The sequence below is a fragment of the Haemorhous mexicanus genome, chromosome 19 (assembly GCF_027477595.1).
Source record: "Haemorhous mexicanus isolate bHaeMex1 chromosome 19, bHaeMex1.pri, whole genome shotgun sequence".
Lineage (NCBI taxonomy): Eukaryota > Metazoa > Chordata > Aves > Passeriformes > Fringillidae > Haemorhous > Haemorhous mexicanus.
Window position 1 is genome coordinate 10522352 of NC_082359.1, and position 21224 is coordinate 10543575.

The window sequence follows — 21224 nt, forward strand, 5'->3', positions numbered from 1 at the left end:
GAAGAGGAAATACTCCAGCTTTGTGTAATTAACTTACACAACATAACTGTGTAAACTCTGGGTAAGTCACACAAGGGCCCTGGAGGTTTGGTCAATGACTTATTTTCTCCTACAGAGTGAGACTGAGTGCAGCAATTCAATTTTGCTGTTCTACAGGATAAAAACAAAGTTTTCAGCCATCTTTTTCCACCTGGTCCTTCAAGTCCTCCTCTAGTCCCAAAGTTTGGACATGGATGACTCAGTGTTTCTCCAGCGCCACTTCAAAGGCAAATATTCCACAGGTAGGATGGGATTTGTGCCCTGGCACTGGCAGGGCATGAAACACACCCAGTCTCATCCCTGAGAGCCTCCTGCACCCTCCTGGGACTGACCCAGTTTGTGGAGCCAGTGCAATTTGTTTAAAAGGGGATTAAGGCTTCCTAAGTGATGGAAGATTACCCAGGAAACAATGATTGGATTGCTAATGGAGCATCAGAGCTGGCACTGGGTGCTGACACAGTCCCAGGGCTCCTCAGACAGCTCAGCAGTCCCTCAGTATTTGTTTGAAGGGAGTTTTCTTGCTGGAAAGAGCCATTCCATGGGCACTCACAGCTGGGTTGGCTGCTCTAAGTGCTCCCAGGAAATTGTTCCCTCAGTCCCTTTCCCAGTCTGGAGGCTCTGAGGGTCACTTACCACCCAACCCACTCTGAACTCCCCTCAGGCACCAAGCAGAGGGAAATTCTCTAACAAGGAAGGAGCCTGAGCCCTCATACCTGCCCCATCTTGTGTCCTGAAATGCTCCTGGGCCAAGGACGTGTCTGGTTCCTGTCACCAAGTCCAGCCCTGCTGGAGGATAACAAATCCACTTCCAGAGGCAGGAAGGGCCCAGGTGCCATCCTGAGGCTCTGTGGCCAGAGATGAGGGAAGCACTCCCTGTCCCTGGAAAAGCACAGGGCCATCAGCAGCACAGGCAGCTCCACTTGCCACTACCTGCTGTCCCCCAGTCCCAGCAGGGCTCCCACCTCAAGCACCTGCAAGGATCATCAGTCCAGAGGATCTGGGTCCTATTCCCAGTGTCCCAAAGACAGAAGGACTCATCCCTCCCTCCCCTGACTGCCCAGTCCAACCCCAGGGGTTAACTGGGAGCACTGGGCAGGTGCTGCTGCCATCTGATGGAAAGCTGGGCTTAAAAAAAGGCAATTTTGGGTTATGTTGCCAAGCAGAGCCCAGGATTTCCTAGGGATTTATCCAGCCTCAAATCCTCATTCAAGTGTTTATTCCCATGGATCAGGGAGGTGGGATGGGGGAATGAGGGTGGCAGAATAATGGAATCATGGAATTTCTAAGGCTGGAAGAGCCCTCTAAGGTCATCAAATCCAGAAATGAACCCAGCACCACTGTGCTCACCACTAACCACAGCCCAAAGTGCTGCACCCACACCTTCTGGACACTTCCAGGGAAAAGCAGGGTGGCAGGAGAATCCTGCTGCTCTTCCCTCCTGCTCCTTCCTTCTCTCCTGCAGAGATCTGGGAAGCAAACAAAAGCAGCCAGGAACTTTTGAGTTTAGTAAAATCATTTATATACAGGATGGGTAATATTTACAATGTAATACTGATCCAAAAGGAACTAACAGGGAACACTGAGAGGAGAAATGGGAACATTTTAACACACAGGAGTTAAACATGGGGACAGACTCGAGTTTCCAAAAGAAAATCCAGAAGTAATGACAGCAAAAGTTTGACATGTTGCTATTTCCAATCAAAATCTCTTTCACTAATCAGGTTCTCCTAATTTTAATATATATAGAAAAGCTTCAAATAATCAAATCACAGGAGAAGCCAGTTATACAGAAAATTTTGAAAAGGTCAAATGATTTCAGACATTTTTCTTCACTTAAATAAAATTCTAAAAAAAACCCAAAACCCAACAACCTCCAGAGCTTTCCCACATATTTTAGTGTTTGTACAAAGAAATTCTTCTTTGATCCCACACTTCCAGCTCGAGATATTTACAATATTCACAGTCTGCTATAAAGGATCAGTAGATTTATTACCAAGTCAAGCCTCAGCGAATCAAGACAAGGTGTCTTGCAATTGCTTCAACTGAAAAATAAACTAAACAAAGGAAGGAGAAATCAAATGCTACTTTCAAACATGTAAATGAATCCATTAAAGTTATTGAACTTTGAAAGGTAAAACAGAACTTTTCCAAGAGTAAAAGAATCAACTTTCTCATAGAAACAAAACCATTTGACCTTGATTCTTCAAATTGTATTTTCTTAATCTGTCCCTCCTCCCTCTGCTTCAAATCAGACCCTTCTTATTTATCACAGACAAGAAAAAGTAGATTAAATCCATCAAAAGCAGTTCCTTGTGGCAAAAGCCCCTTGAAATTTGTACAAATGTTCCCACCTCAGGATCAGCAGCACTTAAGGGATGAAGAAAAGGAGGAATCCTCTAACACACATCAGATCCCACCTTCCCCCCTGACTGCACTTCCAACAAATTCTGACTCCCAAAAAACTGCCTGAGGATTTTCCTCCTGGGAGGGCAGAGTCACAAAGTGCTTTTGGAGGGGATTTTTTGCTTTGCCATTCAAACAAAGGTGATTTCCTTGCTTCCATCTCTATCTGCCATACTTGAAAGTTTCAATTCTCCAGAAAGACATGGATTTCAAGTTCAAAACGAAACCATTTCAAGACATGACCTAGAATTAGAGCAAGGACAGAAATGCACGTAGCAGGGCTTGGTGGTACAGCCAAAAAAGTGACAAAAACTCTAAATTTTTGCTAATTGTCTTCAGTTTTCATCAACAGGTCAGTGCACAAATATTCCAGGTAGTGTCAGAGGTATAATTCCAGCTCACACAAACACTCCCCTGCTCCCATCAGAGGATGGATAAGCAGGGATTGTTCTTGCCCTGCAACAGATCAGGCATTGGAAAACTGTCCACAGGATTAAGGAAAGCTGACAGAGAACAGGAAACAAAGCATCTCCTTCATGTAGAAAAAACAAGTCACTGTTTAGAAAATTGTATAGAAAGAGTCAGACACTGCTTTGCCATCCAGCTAAAGCTGCAAGGAAATTTTGGTATAGAAAAAGAGACAAAAAAAGAACAAGGCTGGACTTTGTAGGAGAGAATTGGGAGATTCATGGCTCAGGTTTGTCGATGTAAACCCAAAAATGGATGAGCTGTGAAAGACAACAACAACAATTCAGGAGTGGTCACTGAGGGCCCTGGGTTGGCACTTCAGTCTGCAGACCAAACTCAGCCCATGTCTGCACGGATTTGGTACCAAAATAGCTCTATAAAAAGCCTCCGCCCGATCTCGAAAGAAAGAGAAGCAGAAAAGGTAGAAAACTAGAACTATGTACAGATTCTTGCCATTGGTTTGCTTTATCAGGATTTAAAAAAGCAGCTTTTGGAGCCAATGTTCCAGACTAGAGTAAGAACCTGCCCTAGGGAGCAGGGAGCAGCCCTGCAGTTGTGGCTCCCCCAAGAAGGAGCTCGAAGGCATCAGAGACGGGAATCTGGGCTCCAGAGAAATCCCAGGGGTTCCCCAGAGCACTGGGAGCCTGCCTGGGAACAGCTCTGCCAAACAAGAGGACAAGTCAGAACCCAAGCCTTGGATCTTCTAGGAAGGAAAGAATGGGAATATGGGGGTGGATCCCAAACAATCAAAGCCCAGGCTGGTCTCGGTCCATAGAAGATCCCACCATGGAAATTAAAAGAACTTGTGCATAAAGACTTGAACATTCTTCTGTTCTGCTGATGGACAAGGTGAGAAAAAAATAAGTTTTGTGCTGAATGGCTGATTCAGCCTTAAAAAAGCTCTGAGGAAGATGAGGAGAAAGAAAGAGAGGAGGTTAAGCCTTAAAGAAGGTCTGAGGGAGATGGGGAAGATGACAAAAAAAGAGAGTCACTGCTCAGAACTGAAAATTTCAGCAAGCACATGGCCTCAGGTGCCTGGGCCAGGCACCAAGCCAAACTGAAGGGTATTTAATTGATTTTTCTCTACCTAAAGACCTGGAATCTAGGTGCCAAGGGGAGCTGTGAATTTGTACTTGCTTCAAGTACTCACTGAGCAGGGGCTTGAGAAACTGTGCTCTCCTTCGCATACAGTCACTGCAGGGGCTGGATGTGGCAGGTGAAAGGCAGCTTCTGCAACTGGTTATTAAGAAAAAGAATGGTTTTTAACAATAAAATCCACCCCATTTGTGGGGCTCATGAATAACAGTACATAAGTGATCATATATACCTCGAGGAACTGAGTTTTAAAAAAATATTACAGTACCAATGATTTTTTTTTGTATCTACAACTATACAGCATTTTCAAGCAGTATGGAAATTTAATGAAATAATTATGATTTATTAATTTACATAAAAATATTTTTTACAGTTAAAGAATAAATCTTAAATGGTAAAAAAAATAAGATTAAGAAGCTCCAGCTATTGAGAGTCGTGGGAATTTGTTTGCTCTTCAATCACTTGTTTGACGATTTCTGCCAGTTTTAGTCGATCCACTTTGTCTGTGAATCCTCTGCCTGAAGGGAAAAAAAGCAGGGAATCAGCTGGAGCTGGGCACAAGGAGGAAAACAATCCCAGCTGGAATTAAACAATGCTTCACACAGACTTAGGGCAACAGCAGCACAGGATCCAAAAGGACTTACAGACCATGGTTCTGTTGGAAAATGGAACAATTAAAGATCTCAATGAAAGCTGAGCAAACGGAACAGAGGAGGAAGCAGAATCAAGCCCTTGTGAAGCTGGCTGATGCTCCTGGTCCCTTCCATCCATCAGCACCTGCTCCTGGGGGCTGACACCTCTGCAGCCTCCTCTGTCCAGGAGCCACCTGAGCATTTCAAGGTGCCTGTCCTGGTTTCATTCTGCTTCCCACCCAAGCTGTGCTGCAGAGCTGACAGGGAGGAGCAGCCTCCAGCAGAAAGAGGGAATAAACAGCTGGATGGAAAGCAGCTCAACACAGCTGAAAAGGTTCCTAAAAGGATCAGAGAATCCTGGAATGGTTGGAAAGGACCTTAAAGGTCATCTGGGCAGGGACACCTTCCACTACCCCACGTTGCTCCAAGCCCTGTCCAACCTGGCCTTGGACACTTCCAGAGATGGAAGAGCTTCTCTGGGCACCCTGTCCAGGGCCTCCCCGCCCTCACAGGGAAGGTTTTTTTGCATATATCCCATCTATCCCTGCCTTCTGGCAGTTTAAACTTCCCCCTTTCTATCATGATCCATTTGTGCTGTTACATTCCTGCTGCTTCAGAAAACTCCACCCTGACCCTCAAACAGAAATTTGAAAGCAACACTTTCACCCCATTTTGGGAACACCAAATCTGGCAGAAGGGATGAAACAGTGTCAAAACCTAAATCAGCCCAATCCAATACATTTGGGGTTATCTCCACAGCAGGAGGTCTGTGCTTCCCCCTTTGCCACATTCCCTGTGGGAGAGCAGGAATTCTCACCATTCCAGCTGAAGCTCTGCAGGGTGTCTCGCAGCAATTTGCACTCCCTGTTGTATTTCCAGGCCTCCTGCATCACTTCATTCAGCTTCTCATCTTCATTCTCTCCTGTTTGGGACAACAGAGGGACACAGGAGGTTTGGACTCGTACCTCACTCAGGGCTCAGCAAACTGGGCAGTTATTCCTGCTGACCCCACACAAACCAGGAAATGGCCTTTAAACCAAATATTCCTGTTTGAAAGTTCTTTTAACAGCTCTGCATGTCACCAGAATTCCATGTGAACCCAAATCCCAGCTCAGAGGCTGCCCAGGACTTTTCTTCCTTCCTCACCACTGACATAGACAGACCCAAAGTCGGGGTCTTGCACATTTAGGAATAAAAGGTTCTTAAAAGTGGCAACCTTTACCAGCCTGTGGTAGAATGCACTGAGCAATCACATCTCTCAGCTTCTCCAGAGCCACGTTGGAATCATTGCTTCCATTCTCAGGGTCATGGATGTAAACACCATCCTTTGGCTTGGTGCTGCACAAGAACAAGGAGGAAATAATTAGAATTTGGGTGCAGCTCAAGCTCGTTACTTGTTGTGTAACTACTCCAGTCTAACACAGCTCCTTCCCTCTCTGGGAGACAGGTTCAGCATTAATTATCATTTTTGTCCTATATTATGAGATCATTTTAAGTATGGAGAAAAAGGAATATTCCTTTAAATTACTTTAAATAAGGGTAATCCTAAAATGTATGAGTCTATTTTTGAGATTAACTCGAACAAAGAGAGAGAGAGAAGTTACCTGACTTCTTCAGTCAAATGTCAGGATGAGAAAAAAATATCTTAGAATTCTTTCTCCCAGTTTGCCTTATCTTACATGTGACCCATCATCCCAAAAGGAATCTGTTCAATGCAGGGACAGTGTCCAACCTCCTTCCTGCCCTCACTGGCACATCTTGGCTGAAAAACCACACTTTGCCACTATTACATGTCTGAGCAACACCAGAAGTGTGTTAAACCATCACAACTGAGCCTGTGCCATTCCCAAAGGCATTTCCCAGCCATCCCAGCTGGCTCCACGTTGTCCTTCCAACCCCAGCTCTGGAGTTACCCCAGGAGTTTCCGCTTGCGCAGGATCGGGTTGTTCACAGAGTGAAGGGGCTTCAGGCTCACTTTGAGGTCTTGGATTCTCATGTTTGCAAGTTGTTCTGCATGAGCCTGTTGGATCCCTGCCACCATGGCCTGGAAAGACAAAAGGGGCACTTGGTGCAACAACACATGGACAGTGTTTGCCATGGGCAAAAAGAGGCACCAAAACTGGATTTATTTTGGAGATGTGCATGAAAAATCAGGTTTGCATGAAGCAAGGTATGGTTAGAACTAAAATCAGTGACAAAATATCCCTGGGGGAAACAGGACAAAGGATCATCTCCTTCTCATGTTCACAAGATTGACCGAAATCCTCTTTGAGCAGAAATTAAAGGAAACAAGGACTATTTGTTTAGTTAGTGAGGTCATTGCTGTATGACCTCATAAAGCATGGCAAAAAGGAAAGAGCTATGGAAGATCCCTCAGGCTCTGCTTCTCACCATCAGCACGTGGCTGCTTGTTACACCAGTCTGGGAGCATCCCCTTCAAGTTTTACAAATTTCACATTTTATTCCCATTTTCATTTCTGTTTCCATTTTCTCCCTACGATCTCCGGCTCTCCTAAAGCAGAAGAGAAGCTCCTTCTCTGCATAACCCCACGTTAAAAAAGCCCTTCACCTATCCCAGAGCTCTCCTGCTCCTGTGCAACATTCCTGACCAAATAACTGCTGCTCAGACCTTGTCCATCATCAGCTGGGCAGAGGGCAGGATGTTGTCCAGGGCCTCTGTGGAATTGAGCCAGGGATGGTCCAACACCCCCTCAATGGTCAGACGTTCCTCAGGTTTGACCTTCAGCAGCCTGGGGAGGAAAGAAGAAATCCCTAAGGAGGGGTTTGGTGATTTACAGAGCATTTTAGCATTTTAAAGGCTAAAAAAGCAGCTTTGCCAAGAGCTCAAACTGCCCCCAAATCTGTCCCAGCTCCCTGAGCTTGCTGTGGTTTAATGCTGTCACAGCTCATCCAGGGCAATCCAGCAGTAAGGGCAAAGGAGGGTGCTAAAGGCATTCCTGGGGTACCCCTGTGCTGCTGAATTCCACAGCTGCTGCTCCCAGGTGGGAAAGCACCCTCCAGGGGAACTGGAAATGATCCAGGCTGGCGCTCTCTGGAAATGCACCCCCAGAGCTCATCCCCAGAACAGGTTACACTCATCCCATGGATTCTGGGCATGGAAACTCTGCAGGATTCACTGCTCCCACCATGCCATTCTTCAGTTTTTGTCCCCCCTGCAAAGTCCTCAAGTAATGAACACTTTGGTTCCAGCCCCTCAAAATAAAAAGCAACTTTATTCCAAGCTTGCTGAAAACTCCATGAAATCATTTTTTTTTCCTAGCATGAAAGTCTGGAAAGAGGATTTGCAGATAGATTTGTGTTCTCATGATGAGCACAACTAAAATAAAAAAGCAAGATTTCCCACAGAGTGCTGACAAGTCATCCCAAAGTCTGAATGAGAATGGGAATGACTCCATGAGCCTGTCACACTTCCTTAGACAACTCAGATCAGCTTCTTGGCTGCAGAGCACAATTGTTTAATGTACCAAGAAAGTGGAAATAACTTGTACAAAATGTCAGCAGCACCACGGGGGAGAGCAGAAATCCCACTTGCTGCCAACCAGGTTAAGCTCACTTTTGATACCAGCCACATGCACTCCTTTTCCATGCATTTCCCAAATCCTAAGCCATTATCAAACCCTCATCAAGCCTGAGGTCAGAAATCAGCCTGGATCCATGTGACAACATCCTGAGAGCTGACTTTCATGGGAATTTTAAAAGACAATGAAACCTTTTGCCTGTGGAGCTTCTGTGTGAGAATAAAGAGCTGACCCTGGTATAAAGGAAAGTTAATTTGGTGAAAGGTTGGGGGTTCTCCTGCACAGCTCTGAAAAGGTCCCAGCACCCTCTCCAAACAATCCTTGGAGAATTTACAGTACATCTCAGGAGCCAGTGACACTTTTAAATTACTTCCCCAACCGATTTTTTTTTTCCTATTTATATTGCTTTTATTCTCTCAGCTCCTCTGCTGATGCAAAGGCAGTAAGTCCCTGTCACTTTTTCAAAAATAAGTGAGGTCAAGCCCTAATCAGTGCCACGTTCTTGCTCCCAAACAGACCAAGTCTTTGAAACACTCCCAGCTGAGGGATGTGCCCTGCATGGAAAACAGACCCCATTAGCATTTGGAATAAAACATCCATGCAGAACCTTATCTGAGTCTGGCACCTCATGACAGATCTTAATCTCCCACTCCATCCTCCTGCCTCTTTTTAGGCTGTGTATGATGTGCACAGGGCTTTAGGGGACAGATTTACCACATCCCATTAAAGGCACTTGGTTTTCACAGGAATTCAAATGTTATCCCAGGAAATCCATGCCAGCTGTGTAATCCTGAAACCCTTCAGTGCTCCCACTCCCCTTGAAGACTCAATACACAATTCACCCCAGCAAAAGAGACGTCAACATTAAACACTTGTGCAGGGGGAAAAAAAAAACCAAAAACATTTCCCAGACTTGGTTTATGCTGAATGTAACAGAGAATTTGTCAGCTGGATCAGCTGCAGACAATCCTCACTGCGGGGATAAGGCACTTCCAGGTGTTTTTCCATTTCCTTAACATGGAACCTTTCCAATTCCTTAACACAAGCACAGAGCAACAGCAGAGTTTCCTCCAAGGACTCACTTTCTCACAATGTCTTTTGCCATTTCTGAGATCTGGCTCCACTCCTCCTCTGGGAACTCGAAGCTTCCTGTCATGATCTTTTTCCTCATGTCCTTGGGAATCGTCCGGCTGTGGTGCTTGGAGTAAAAGGGGGGGTACCCACACAGCATCACGTAGATAATCACCCCCAGGGACCACAGATCACAGCTCTGCAAGCAAGGAAAGGGTCACTTTGGGGAGCAGTTTGCAGCAAATAGTGGGGGAGTTCTGATAAAAGTTCTGTGTGATTCCCTAAGGGAACAGAACCAGCTCAGCTCCTCCTCCAGATCCACCTTTGTGGATAAATCTGGCTGCTGTGACAAGGCAGCTCTGTGCTCCAAGCTGAACAATTTCCAGGTGGTTGGGATTTGTCTGGGATCAGCCAGGGCTGCAGAGGTGTGAGAGGTTTATTGCATCTCTCAGGATACCTGAATCCCACCCCCAAACCCATAAAAGAATCCAGTTGTTTACAATGAGAGACTGAAAACACAACAACCCCCAACAAAACAACAGCAGGGAAATGGAATCAGAGCTGTCTGTGGGGACAGCCAGGGACAGGACTGGAGTGCCATGGAAGGACAGAGCACCTGGGAGCTCTCAGTGCCCATTTTGGGCAGCCAGGTCAGTGCCAGGTGCTGCTTCTGCAGAATCACACCTGGGGACAAGGCCCTCCCTCAGCAACCCTTTCACCCAATGCCACAGAGCAATTCTTCACATGGAACAGGGAAAGAAAATCACTCCCACCTTGGAAATCCCAAATCAAGGGACAAGAGAGGGAAGAAGAAACTCCATATGAAAACACTACTGGCACGTTCTAAGGAGCTCAGAAGCAGAATTGTCTGCTACAATCACCAGCCTGGCTCTCCAGGATGGAGAGAGGCACTCAGAGCCCTGAGGAAGGCAGATTTGTGATGCAGACTAATTAATATTTGTTTTAACTCTCTCTGTGAGGCTACTAAATGCTAACACTGCATATCAAATACCTGCTCAGGCACGTGGTGGAATAAACAACCATCCCTAGAGCTGGAATCAGAGCAGATCCTTACTCTGGGATCACAAACCAGAAAACCTGAATTAAAATTGACACACCCAGAACACTCAGTGGTTCAAGCACTGCTCAGCCAGCAGGAGACAGTGATGATAATAAGGAGGAAAACGTTTTGGAATGCCCAAAAAGGATTATGACCTTTCAGGACATTTCCTGCCATGATTTTGCCAAGATTCCAGCAGCTACACAATAAATTCTTGGTTGTCTTCCAGAAGATCCAGGTACAGAGCAGTTCCTGGCACAGCTGCCTGAACAAGGAATGCTGTGCACATCCAGAAACTCTGGCAGCAGGAAAGAGATTCCCTTTGAACAGAGCAGAAAGAACTTCCCTCATGGCCTCACTCCAGCAGAGTCCTTCTACTCTCTCCAAAATCTTGTTCATATTTAGGGCTCCTTAACAGCATTTGTGTATTTATCCTCCCTTTATTAGAGGATCATTAATTAGGTTTGCACTAAGTGTGCATTTCATTATTTGCACTGGTTTGCACCAGTGGGGTGGAGAAGACACTTAAAGATGTTTCCCAGCTCACCTTGTTGTAAGTGTAAGGGGTTGGAGAGGTGGGGATAATACCAGACTTTTCTTTCTGATGTCTTCTTTGTGCCTCCAATACCTGGTGAGAGGGGAATTAAAAACAAAGAAGAATCCATTTCATGAACAGCCAACACAACCAGCAAAGCCTGTGCCAAAGATTCCTGATGATTTTCCACTCAGGAAATTTATTCCAGCTACTGAAGACTACCAAAGTCAGTTTTTCTCCCTAAGAAAGACTGGAGCTTTCTACATGAGGAAAATACTAAAATATATAATATTTCAGGGCACTGAAATCTCCAGTTCTGCCTGAATTAAACACTTGCTCAGGACCTCCAACCCCTCCATGCTTGGAACCAGAACCCAAAGTGTGTCTGGAGGGTAACCCAAGCTCAGAGCTGTCCCTTTCTGCCTCTCCCAGCACAAATCCCATCAAATGTGTCCCTTGCTGAGCCACTCTGTGGGTTTGGGTTGCAGGGAGCCCCAGCAGGCTCCAGCTGGGAAGGAATTTTATGAATTTTCAGGGCAGGCTGATCTCTGAATTGCCCTCCCCAATGATTAAAGGCAGCCCAGCACTGCAATTAAATCTCCATCTGCAGCTGCTTTTCATTTTCTCCAGGACTCCAACACAAAGGACAGGAGAGAGGGGGAAAGCAGCACCACAAAGAGCAGCCTGTGTGTAATTACAGATTGTGTTTAATGACAGAGGGGCCAGGCCAAGGTGCCCAGGTACCAACCCTCTGCCACTGCCCTTTGTGAGCAACCTTTTTCTTCCAGCCAAGTCCTTTTTAATGAAATCCTGAATGAGCTTGAGCTGGAGGAAGGGTGGCAAAGCAGGGATTTCTCCAAAGCAGCTGCTTTAATACAGCTAAGGGCCAATTGTCACCATCAGTGCTGAGCAGAGTCTGGGAAATTTGCCTTATCAACAGATCCCTGTGGCACTCCAGCTCAGGGTGGAGGGATTTCTGGAAGATTCCTGCACTCAGAGCCCTTCCAGGAGAGCAAAGGGGGTTCAAATGATGTAGATTTGGAGGCTGAGGCAATAAATGATCCCCCTTTAGTTGTTACCTGAGGTGCTACATAATAGGGAGTGAACTGGGGTGTCATCAAGTCACCTTGGTCTACTTTGGCAAACCCAAAGTCACACAATTTAACAGGTGCATCCTAAAACAAGGAGAAGAGGCTTTATTAGACAAATCTCATTAAATCAGCTTTTCTAACACAGAATTCTGCCCCTGTCCTCATCTCACCTTTTCCAAACATCCAACTCATTATATTTATACTCTCACACTCCACCAGGCAGCTGAAAGGTCACAAATTGACCTTTCAAAGCAGAGGTTTTGCTTTTCTGGTTGCTCTGGGCCAGGAACAGCCCCCTCAGGGATTGGGAAGGCACTGAGCCCCTTGTAGGGGGATCACTGCACATCCAGGTGGTGAGCAGGAGAGACAAAGAATTGTTTGGATCTATCAAAGCACCTCTAGGTAGAGGGTCAGAAAATCCTGATGAGGGGGCAGAGCTGGATTGTCTTCAGGTGGAGAACCTGACTCCTATTTAACAGCAGCAGCAGAGGCTCACTGCCCTGAAGGAGATCAGGGGATGGAAAAGCACCAAGTCCATTTAGGTGATTCAATTTTCAATTGAATTTAATTCAACTGAAATTTTCAATTGAAAATTCAATTAAATGAATTTTTTTTCAATTGAATTTTCAATATCAATTTTAATTTTGTCACCAAAACATTCATGTCATTTTACCACTACTCTGAAAGTCACCCTTGAGCCACTTCACAGAATTCAGCAGCAAAAGAATTGCAAATGTTCATCTTACCAGAGAGTTATCCTTGAAGAGGAGATTCTCAGGCTTGAGGTCTCTGTGTGCAATGTTTAGTGAGTGGCAATGCTGCAAAGCCAAAGCTATCTGGAAAAGGGCACAATAAATCAGCTACAATCACCAACCTCCTCCTGCAGCCTGGACATTTATTTCAGCTTTACAAAGGACATTTCCAACCCCAAACACTTTCACTCCTCTTGGGTGGAGTTCTCCTTTAGGACAAGCCTGACCCTGCTGCAGTGGTGCAGTGAAGTGACAGCAGGGACACGAATCCCACAGAAAACAAAAGCTGGGCTGGGCTTCCCAACCTCCTCAGTTTGGGAACTCAAAGCATTGAGAGCCCCCCAAAGTGAAGCAGGTGGTGCCAGTGCCCCTTCCCTGCTGTGCCAGGGCACCAGGGTGCTGCCCCTGCCCAGCAGTTCCACCCTGAACACTCCCAGCAGGGAGTTCTGGCTTCAGGATTCCAGGGAATCATTCACTGCACTTGTTCCTGCCTGCAGATCCACCACTCAGGCAGTTTTATTCTTTCATTTTGGATGGTACTGCCTGCACTTCAATCATTCTGTGCATATCCCACAGAAATGCATTCCTGGATTGTTTCAAGGATGCTTTGGGAACCTGCAATCCAGGCAGGAAAAGCTCCAGGGACTGCACATTTCCAAGTGCAATTCATTTCAAGAAAAGCCAAGTATAAATATTTAAACAGCATTCCTGAGACAGAAGTGAGGCACAGCCTCACAACCCTTATTTGGAAGTATCCCTGCTGGATTCTGCAGGATCCTACCCAAGTTTAGAGTCCTTAAAAACCTCTAAATTACTGTCACAAGAGAACTTCACTGCTAATACAGCTCAGCAAGAAATACAAACACATTCCCAGAGAAAATGAGGCAGTGCTGTGAAAAGCTTTAACCATTCCTGGGTACAAGACAAGGATGAAGAACCACCAAAGAAAAGAATCTTAGAGAGACTTTCACATTTCAAACTTCATTTCTATGAACACTAAAGCAAAGAGTCACTTCAGACATGAATAACCCAAGTGTACACACAGAATTCAAACCAAAGTCTTGACTTCTGGTAAAGTTTTACAAGTTTTCCCCACCATGTCAGAATCAAACAGCCCAAAGGATGTCAAACAAGCTGTCAAGAATAATTCTGTACTTCCACCTCATTTCTTAGTTGGATGAGACCAAAAAGTACCAGCACAATTAGCATTTCATTAGAAACAAGTCAAAGCACAAAATTAACACAAATTTTTTGCTCCAGGTTCAAACATTCTCTCTCCAGCTGAGGGGAACTGGGGATCCCAGCACTGAATTCCAGAGATCCTTCTGAGAGTCCCACCAGCAACAAAAAACCTGATGGACACCAAAACCCCCTGCAGAAACCACCATGGAGGCTATAAAATCATTCAAGAGTGAGCTGGGAGAGAAAGGGTGAAGGAAAAACAACACTGGAACAAACAGACACAAAACCAGAACAAACAGACACATTCCTTGGTATCTTCCAGGAATTCCACAGCCCAAGCCCAGAACCCAGCCTGAAAACCCCTGGCCCAGAGGAGAGAAATGCCAAAGGGGTCATGGAGGTTCCAGAGCTCAGGAGTCCTGCTGGAGGCAACACTTTTAGGACAAGAAGAATGACAAAGTTCTCTTGGAAGTCTTCTCTAGAGCAGGTGTGGAAAAGCAATGTTAAGCACAGCAGACCCAGAGAACAAGCCCACACCTTCAATCCTTTATTCCTAGTAAAGCTTGGGCATTGTCACTTATAACAAAGCAGGCAATGATCATCGGATCAGAACTGAGGAATCTTTTAATTCATCCTTTTTTCCCACCCTTCCAGCCCCAGGAATTGTCCCTACTTTAGCCAGAGCATGATGGATTTGCTGGGACAGGGGGTGACTTGCCTGCTTTGTTACTTGGCTCGCTTGCTTCTCAGTAAAGTGCCGGTGCTGGCTGATTCTGTGGAAGAGCTCTCCCCCTTCCATCATCTCCATTACAATTAGGAGCCGAGCCCTGTTCAAAAGCATTTCATGTTGTTACATTAAAAAATCATCCAAAAGAACAGAATTGCTAAGCTAAGAATGCATTTTTCACACAAACACTGCTTTCTCTCTCTGCTGCTTTTGGGGCTATTTTGGTGCTGTCGTTTTGCCTTCGAGTTTAAAATCCTCGGGATTTTCTGGCTCCCAGGAATCTCCAGTTTGCTCCTCCTGATGGGCTCCCACATCCAGCTGGAACAAACTGGACATGGATACATCCAGCTCCAGCCTGGATGGAGCTGGAAGCCATGTGGACACGCCAAGGGATAACTCTGCCCTCGAGGATTACACAGCACGTGGATGCTTTTGAGTCTGGATCCTTCATTATTTTAATTTACAGCTTTACTGCCATAATTATGAAGGATAAAAAATAGGAAGGTGGAGATCAGGGCTGCCAGATCCTCAAGGAATTAACTCCCTGTTCCCACCACACAGCAAAATCAGCTACATCAGAGCCTAAGACAGGTCTCAGCTCTTTCAGAAATTCTCCCAGCTCTGATGATTTTCTCCACTAAGATCCTCTCAGAAGACAGTACTTTTATCCAAATATAATAATGCACACAAAAAAAAAAATCACTCTGCTCCATGTTTTCCTGTGTTCATTTTAAGCAGGACAATGCATTGAGAGTTTTCAGGGCTGAATTTCATATTTTTAGAAACAACTCTTTCACACAATGCAGACTGAATCAATGGAAAACCTAAAAAAATGGAGATGCATTCAACACAGGGAATAAAGGAGGCAAAATAATTTAAATACACAAAAGTCAGGGGAAAAAAAACAAGAGCTGCTTGGTCTGCAGGATAATTATTACACCTGGGACCCCCTTGAAATAATAATTTTGTGATTAAAACCAAAGCAAAGCAAAGCAAACTCCACTATACCTTGGGCTAAACATGGCAAACAAGCTGTGGGAATGAATCCCCCTATGTAATCTTACCTGGGGCTGGATTCATGTGGGAACTGCACACTGTTAGCATAAACTTCAATTATTTGAACAATATTGGGATGTGTTGCACACATCATGTGCAGACGTACCTTGAAGAGAAGGGAAGAGCTGTTACTGCACACAGGGACAGGCTAAAACCACCCCAGGCTGGCCCCCAAATTTGGGACAGATGGTGGGATCCCACACAGAGCTCTGGGAAAAGCTCAGTCTTGGAATGTTTTACAGAAATTTAGACAGAACCAGCTTTAAAGGAGCAATGTAGCACTTCAGTGGAAGTGAAAATGAATGAATAAACCCAAAAACTCCATCATTCCACGCATGGCTAAGCACTCACAACAGCTGGAACATCTGAATTAAAGCAGTTGCTCAGAACCTCCAACCCCTCCATGCTTGGAACCAGAACCCAAAGTGTGTCTGGAGGGTAACCCAAGCTCAGAGCTGTCCCTTTCTGCCTCTCCCAGCACAAATCCCACCAAATGTGTCCCTTGCTGAGCCACTCTGTGGGTTTGGGTTGCAGGGAGCCCCAGCAGGCTCCAGCTGGGAAGGAATTGGGACCTGCTGTCCCAACATTCAGGAATTTCCCCCACTTTAAAGCTCCCTGGGCTGCTCAATCCAGCCAAGTCTTGGTGCTTCTTGTACACAGATGATTTTTATGAGAATTTTAAAGGAGAATTTGCTCAGTAACAAGAAATGGAAGTTGCTTAAACCTCGAGGACAATCAATCCTTCTTTAAATTCCCCACAGCTTGGAGGAGTGCCCATCATTCCACAGGCTGACAGTTTGGCACCTCAGGAATTCCCAACCTGTGTCAGGAGCTGCTTTAGGTCCTGGCACATGGAAAAATCCATTTCCAGAACAACTTGAAGCATTCTTGGAGCAGTGACATCCAAGACTGAGACGTATGGCAACAAAATTCCCTCTCAAACTGGTTCTGTTTCATTACAGGGAGAAGAACAGCTTTAAAACACAGCTCAGTTAATCAGAAATAAACCTCTGGCTGCACAGGCAGCAAATGGGGGTTTGGTGGTGGGGTTTTGATGTGTAAAACATCCCAAGAATGGAAGGTTTTTTGGAGAGAAAAGCAGGAACTGTACCTCATTTCGAGCTTTTGGACGATCGAGGAGGATTTTCAGTGCAAAGCGTTCTTGGGAGGATTTTTTCATGCAGACTCTGGTATTACAGCAACAAAATCATTCAGTCAGCAAGGAGGTTAAAAAGAGACACCTGAAGCAATTGATTTGTAGCTCTGAGTTTGCTCTCCATGTGGGAATTCCCAGGAATGCCCCCAGTCTGGGATACATCCCAGCTCTCACCCTGAGTTCAGCCTCAAGAGAGATTTTGGATGGAAATAACCCAAAGCACACCTGAACACCCCCAGTGATGTTGGAATAAGTGAAGTGTTTGGGACAGATGAAGTGGTTTGGGAAGGAAATCCTCATTTTGGCTGATTTTTTTTCTCTCTTTCCTCCCCCATTTAACAATTGAGGAAAGGACCCATGTTTGCAGAGGCAGCCAAAAGAACAAAGCACAAAATGAGTGTTTGAATGAAACAACGCAAAAAGGATGAGGAGAACCCACACAGGAAGATAAATGATGGGGAAGACAAAGGCAGCACCCAGAACAGCAGCACAGTGGTTTTCCAGCCCAAATTCCCATTCCCTGAAGGGAGAGGCTTTGCTGGAAAATTGTTTTCCTTCCCAGAAGGAAATCCATGAGCAGCAGGGCTGGGATGCAAAGGCAGTGGAAGAGCTGGAAAAACAACTGGGAAAGCAGGGAGGAGAAGTTTTCCTCCCCAAATTCCCTCCCAAAAAAGACAAAACCCCTCCTGCAGGACCCACGTGGGGCAGAGGCATTTGTTGGTTGGAATTTTCCATGTATCCCATCATCATTTTTAGTCAAATACTCATTGACTCCTGCACAGGGCAGAGATAATCCTGGGGTGTTCCCTTACCTAACAGGCCCACTGATCCCAGCTCCCAGCTTCTGAGTCCAGTTTATGTTGTATTCCTCTAAAATGGAGGTTTCCTGTTCAGCAGGAGGGAAAACACAGTCAATAAATACATAATAAATAAAATTATTACAGCTTTTCAAAAAAAAAAAAAAAAAAAAACACCAAACCAACCCAGCTCAGCAGATCTGAGTGTAAAAGTACCTGCTGGGAAGTTTGCTTTCCTGAGGAAAATTAAATATAAATATAAATAATATAAATATAAATGCTCATGTCATGATTTACCTGATTAAAATTGTTTCTGTGCAGCTGGAATTTCCAAAGAGGGTTATTGAGAGCAGGAAATGGGATTTTGTGCTTTTAAGACCCAAAGTGTACCAAGGACATCTCTCCCTGACTCAGTTCCAGCTCCCTACCTATAAATGATCAATCTCAATGAAACAAGGAGCCCATTCCAGCATTAAAATGCATTTTTTGGTCACAGAAAACAGGAAATTGCAGGTTTCAAACCACTGGAACCATCACAGTGTAAATTAAACCTTGCTTGATTAATTGCAGATTTTTCTGATCGTGAACCAGGCTCCTTTTGTCCAAATCCACACAAACAGGGCTGGGTTTTGTTAGGCCACACTTGGGTGCTCTCAGGCTTAACCACATCCCAGGGCAGGCTTTAAACCCAGCTCAGGGCTTTGATTGATGCCCTGAGCTGGGCCTTTGTTCCTTTATTAAATTCCTGCCTCTGCTCAGGATAAATCACAGCAAAAGGAGCTGCTGCAACAGCAGCACAAGGAAAACAACTCCCAAATCCACTGGAAATTCATGGGAGAGGCCACCCCTGAAGGTTTCTAAAGGGTTTAGAAGGAAGGGGCAGAAATCTCAGTGGATCACAGGAATTTGTGATGCTCAGGAGGAGCTCAAAGAAACTCCTGATCAATTTAACTCGGGTAAATTTCACTTGTGAGGAGAAATTTCACTTGTTAGGGAAAAGCTGATTTAATTTTCCTGATATTCAGCTGTAGAGAACTGAAAGCAGCAGGGGTAGGGTGAAAACACAATTCTAGGAGGGCATTAATGAGCATTTAATTTCTATTTCCTAGTCTGTGTATTTTGCCATTGTTTAAAAAAAAAAAAGCAACAATTTTTCATCCTGCACTTTTAAAATTTGGATCCCAAACTTCATCCCCAAGCAGCTTTACAACTCAAGGTAAAATGAATAATTAATGGTCAAGAACCACAAATGACACCAAATCCAGGATTTGGGAGCCACTTCCACCTCCCAGCTCCAACCTCAGCACCAGGAATTCTCAGCCTTGCCAGGGAAATCTTCACTCTTTTCCAACCTTAAGAATTGCATGATTTTTATCCTAAACAGCTCAAAATGCTTTCAAAGCACCAATGAGTTTAAAAATAACCAAGTGTTTCTGCTGGATTTCATGGGTATGGAATTCCTGGGAATCTCCAGACTTCCAAGCACCTGAAACTTCTGAGTAATAACTTGAATTTTCAGTGGGAAAAGAGGATAATGATGTGAAATATCCAGAATTCCAGCAAAGTTTCACAGCTCCACGTGGAGCTGGGATCTCTCCAGCAGCAAAATTCCCTCTCATCAAGGCTGAGCCAAGAATTTGGGCACTACCCCAGCAGGCTGGGATAAACAGAGCCTGGAAAAGCAGAATTCCCAGGGGAGAAACAGAATTCCTATTCCATTTGCAGTTTCATTTGAAGGGTGAGACAATTCAGCTGTTACAATTCACACCATCACAATCAGAAGGCAACAAATTTTTAATTTCATTTTTTATTTTGTTAATTACAATACATTATAAGCATTTCTTGGCCTATCAGCTTTTGCCACTCCATGCTGTAAATAATCTAAAATTATTCCTGCAGAGTAATTTGTTCTTTTAGTTATTTTAAGTTGTTTTAGTAATTAGGACCTGGTAGGTCCTAATATAAAGCATCCTTCATAGTTCTATTTCTCTAAAGTATCTAATTTTTTTTTGCAAGGCTGTCCTTAAATTTATTTCTGAATTTATGTCCTGAAAATTATTTCTATTTCTCAACAACGTCTGTCGTGTTCCATGGCATTTCTAAGCCAGCATTTCTAATTTCAAGGTTTCCATACAGATGCACACTATCACGTTTTAAAAACATTTAAAAACCTATTTAAAGGGGAACAAAGCTCGGAAGAAGGATTTGGACAAAAGGAATGTGGAACAAATGGGCCACGGGGATATTGGGCAGAATCCCCCAGATAAGGAAAAAAATAAAACCCCCCAAAAAACAAAAAACCTTCACATCTGAGTTGAGATCAGCTGCACTGGGTAAAAGGGAATTGCAGCAGGGACACATCGGGACCAGAGTCCAGAAGGGCAGGAGCGAGCGCGGCACTAATTAACATGGCTAATGAGAGACTCATTAACCAGCAGCACACTAATTAATAAGCGAACAACACAACTCGCGGTCAGCGAGCACCAATTTCTCTGCTCGCTAAAATTCACAAACACCAAAAACTTCGGATCCTCGGCGCGCTCGGCTCGCGGGATCCCGAGCAAACCCCCCGAGGCGAAACGCCCCGAAATCCGCCCCACCGGCGGCGAGCCCGGCCCGGCGTCCCCCGCCAACCTTGATCGTCTTGTCCATGTCGTGATCCTGCGACATCGCCCCGCGGGGCGCGGCGGGCCCGGCGCCGCTTCAGGCAACGCGCAGCCCCGCAGGAGCCTTTGTGCCGCCGCCGCTCCGCCTCATGCCCGGTCGGGCGGGCCGCGGGTGCCGGAGCCCGCGGCGCGGGGAGGGCGCGGGGCCCGCGCGGAGCCGCCGCTCAACCGGGAGGAGCCGCCCGGGACCCGGACATCGCCGGCACCCCGCGCCGGGCAGCCCCGCCGGGCGCCGCGGGCCAACGCAGCACCGCTGCCGACGGCGCGGACACCACGGGAGGACGGAGCGAGATCGCCGCGCCAGCCCCGCGCCCGCCGCGGGATTTTGGGAGCCGCCGCCACGGCGCTGGAGGGGTTTGCAGGCGGTGGCGGGCAGCTCTAAAAGCGCGACGGCAACGGGAAAGCCCCCGCGGGTCTTTCGAGAAGGCCGTCGCCTTGTGATGACGTTCAATCACCGAGCCTCAGGGGGCGGAGCGAAGCTCTCTGACCCCTCCTCTAATCGGAGGGGCGGGACAAACCGAAGTCTCGCGAGATCTAAGTGGGCGGGACCTACGGAGGGGTCTTGCCGCCGGTCTGGTCCATGAGGTCTCGCGAGAACTCGGCGCGCCCGCCGGGCTGAGGGGCCGGGTGTCTCCTAGTCTCGCGAGATCCGGCGCGTGCGCACGGCTCAGGGGAATGGCCGCCCTTTGGGCCGTGAGGGGAAGCGGCGGGAAAGAGCAGCAGAGGCCGCACGGTGCCCTCCACTCCTCCCCAGAAATCACACCATGGCCGTGCCTCCCCGGGCAGCCCCTCCGCCCTCACTCAGGCCCAGAACCCCCTCGCTCCTCCAGCCGGGGAGCAGCTGGAGTGTCCCTGTAACATCAAGGCAACACAAGCACAGTGGGCAGGGTGGAAAGTCAGAGCAAACCCTTAAAAATAACGGGGAATTTGTGTGTGCTTGGGCTCACTGGCACAA

The 21224-nt window shown here is 46.1% G+C and overlaps 1 protein-coding gene across 2 annotated transcripts; it reads right to left on the reverse strand.

Annotated features, from left to right (window-relative positions):
* Positions 1–1534: 1534 nt before the first annotated feature.
* Positions 1535–20396, reverse strand: MAPKAPK5 (MAPK activated protein kinase 5). 2 transcript variants are annotated; one of them, XM_059863435.1, is made up of 14 exons: positions 20238–20396; positions 17619–17692; positions 16762–16837; positions 15659–15756; positions 14586–14694; positions 12680–12769; positions 11922–12017; positions 10855–10935; positions 9259–9446; positions 7267–7387; positions 6551–6681; positions 5854–5975; positions 5455–5559; positions 1535–4523 (listed from the first exon to the last, which is right to left on the reverse strand). In XM_059863435.1, the coding sequence occupies exons 1-14, from the start codon at positions 20271–20273 to the stop codon at positions 4429–4431; spliced, it is 1422 nt and encodes a 473-aa protein (XP_059719418.1). In that variant the 5' UTR covers positions 20274–20396; the 3' UTR covers positions 1535–4428. The 2 variants fall into 2 exon arrangements, with proteins under 2 accessions (XP_059719418.1, XP_059719420.1); XM_059863437.1 differs by having other exon boundaries at positions 5860–5975; positions 20238–20395.
* Between the last annotated feature and the right edge of the window lie 828 nt (positions 20397–21224).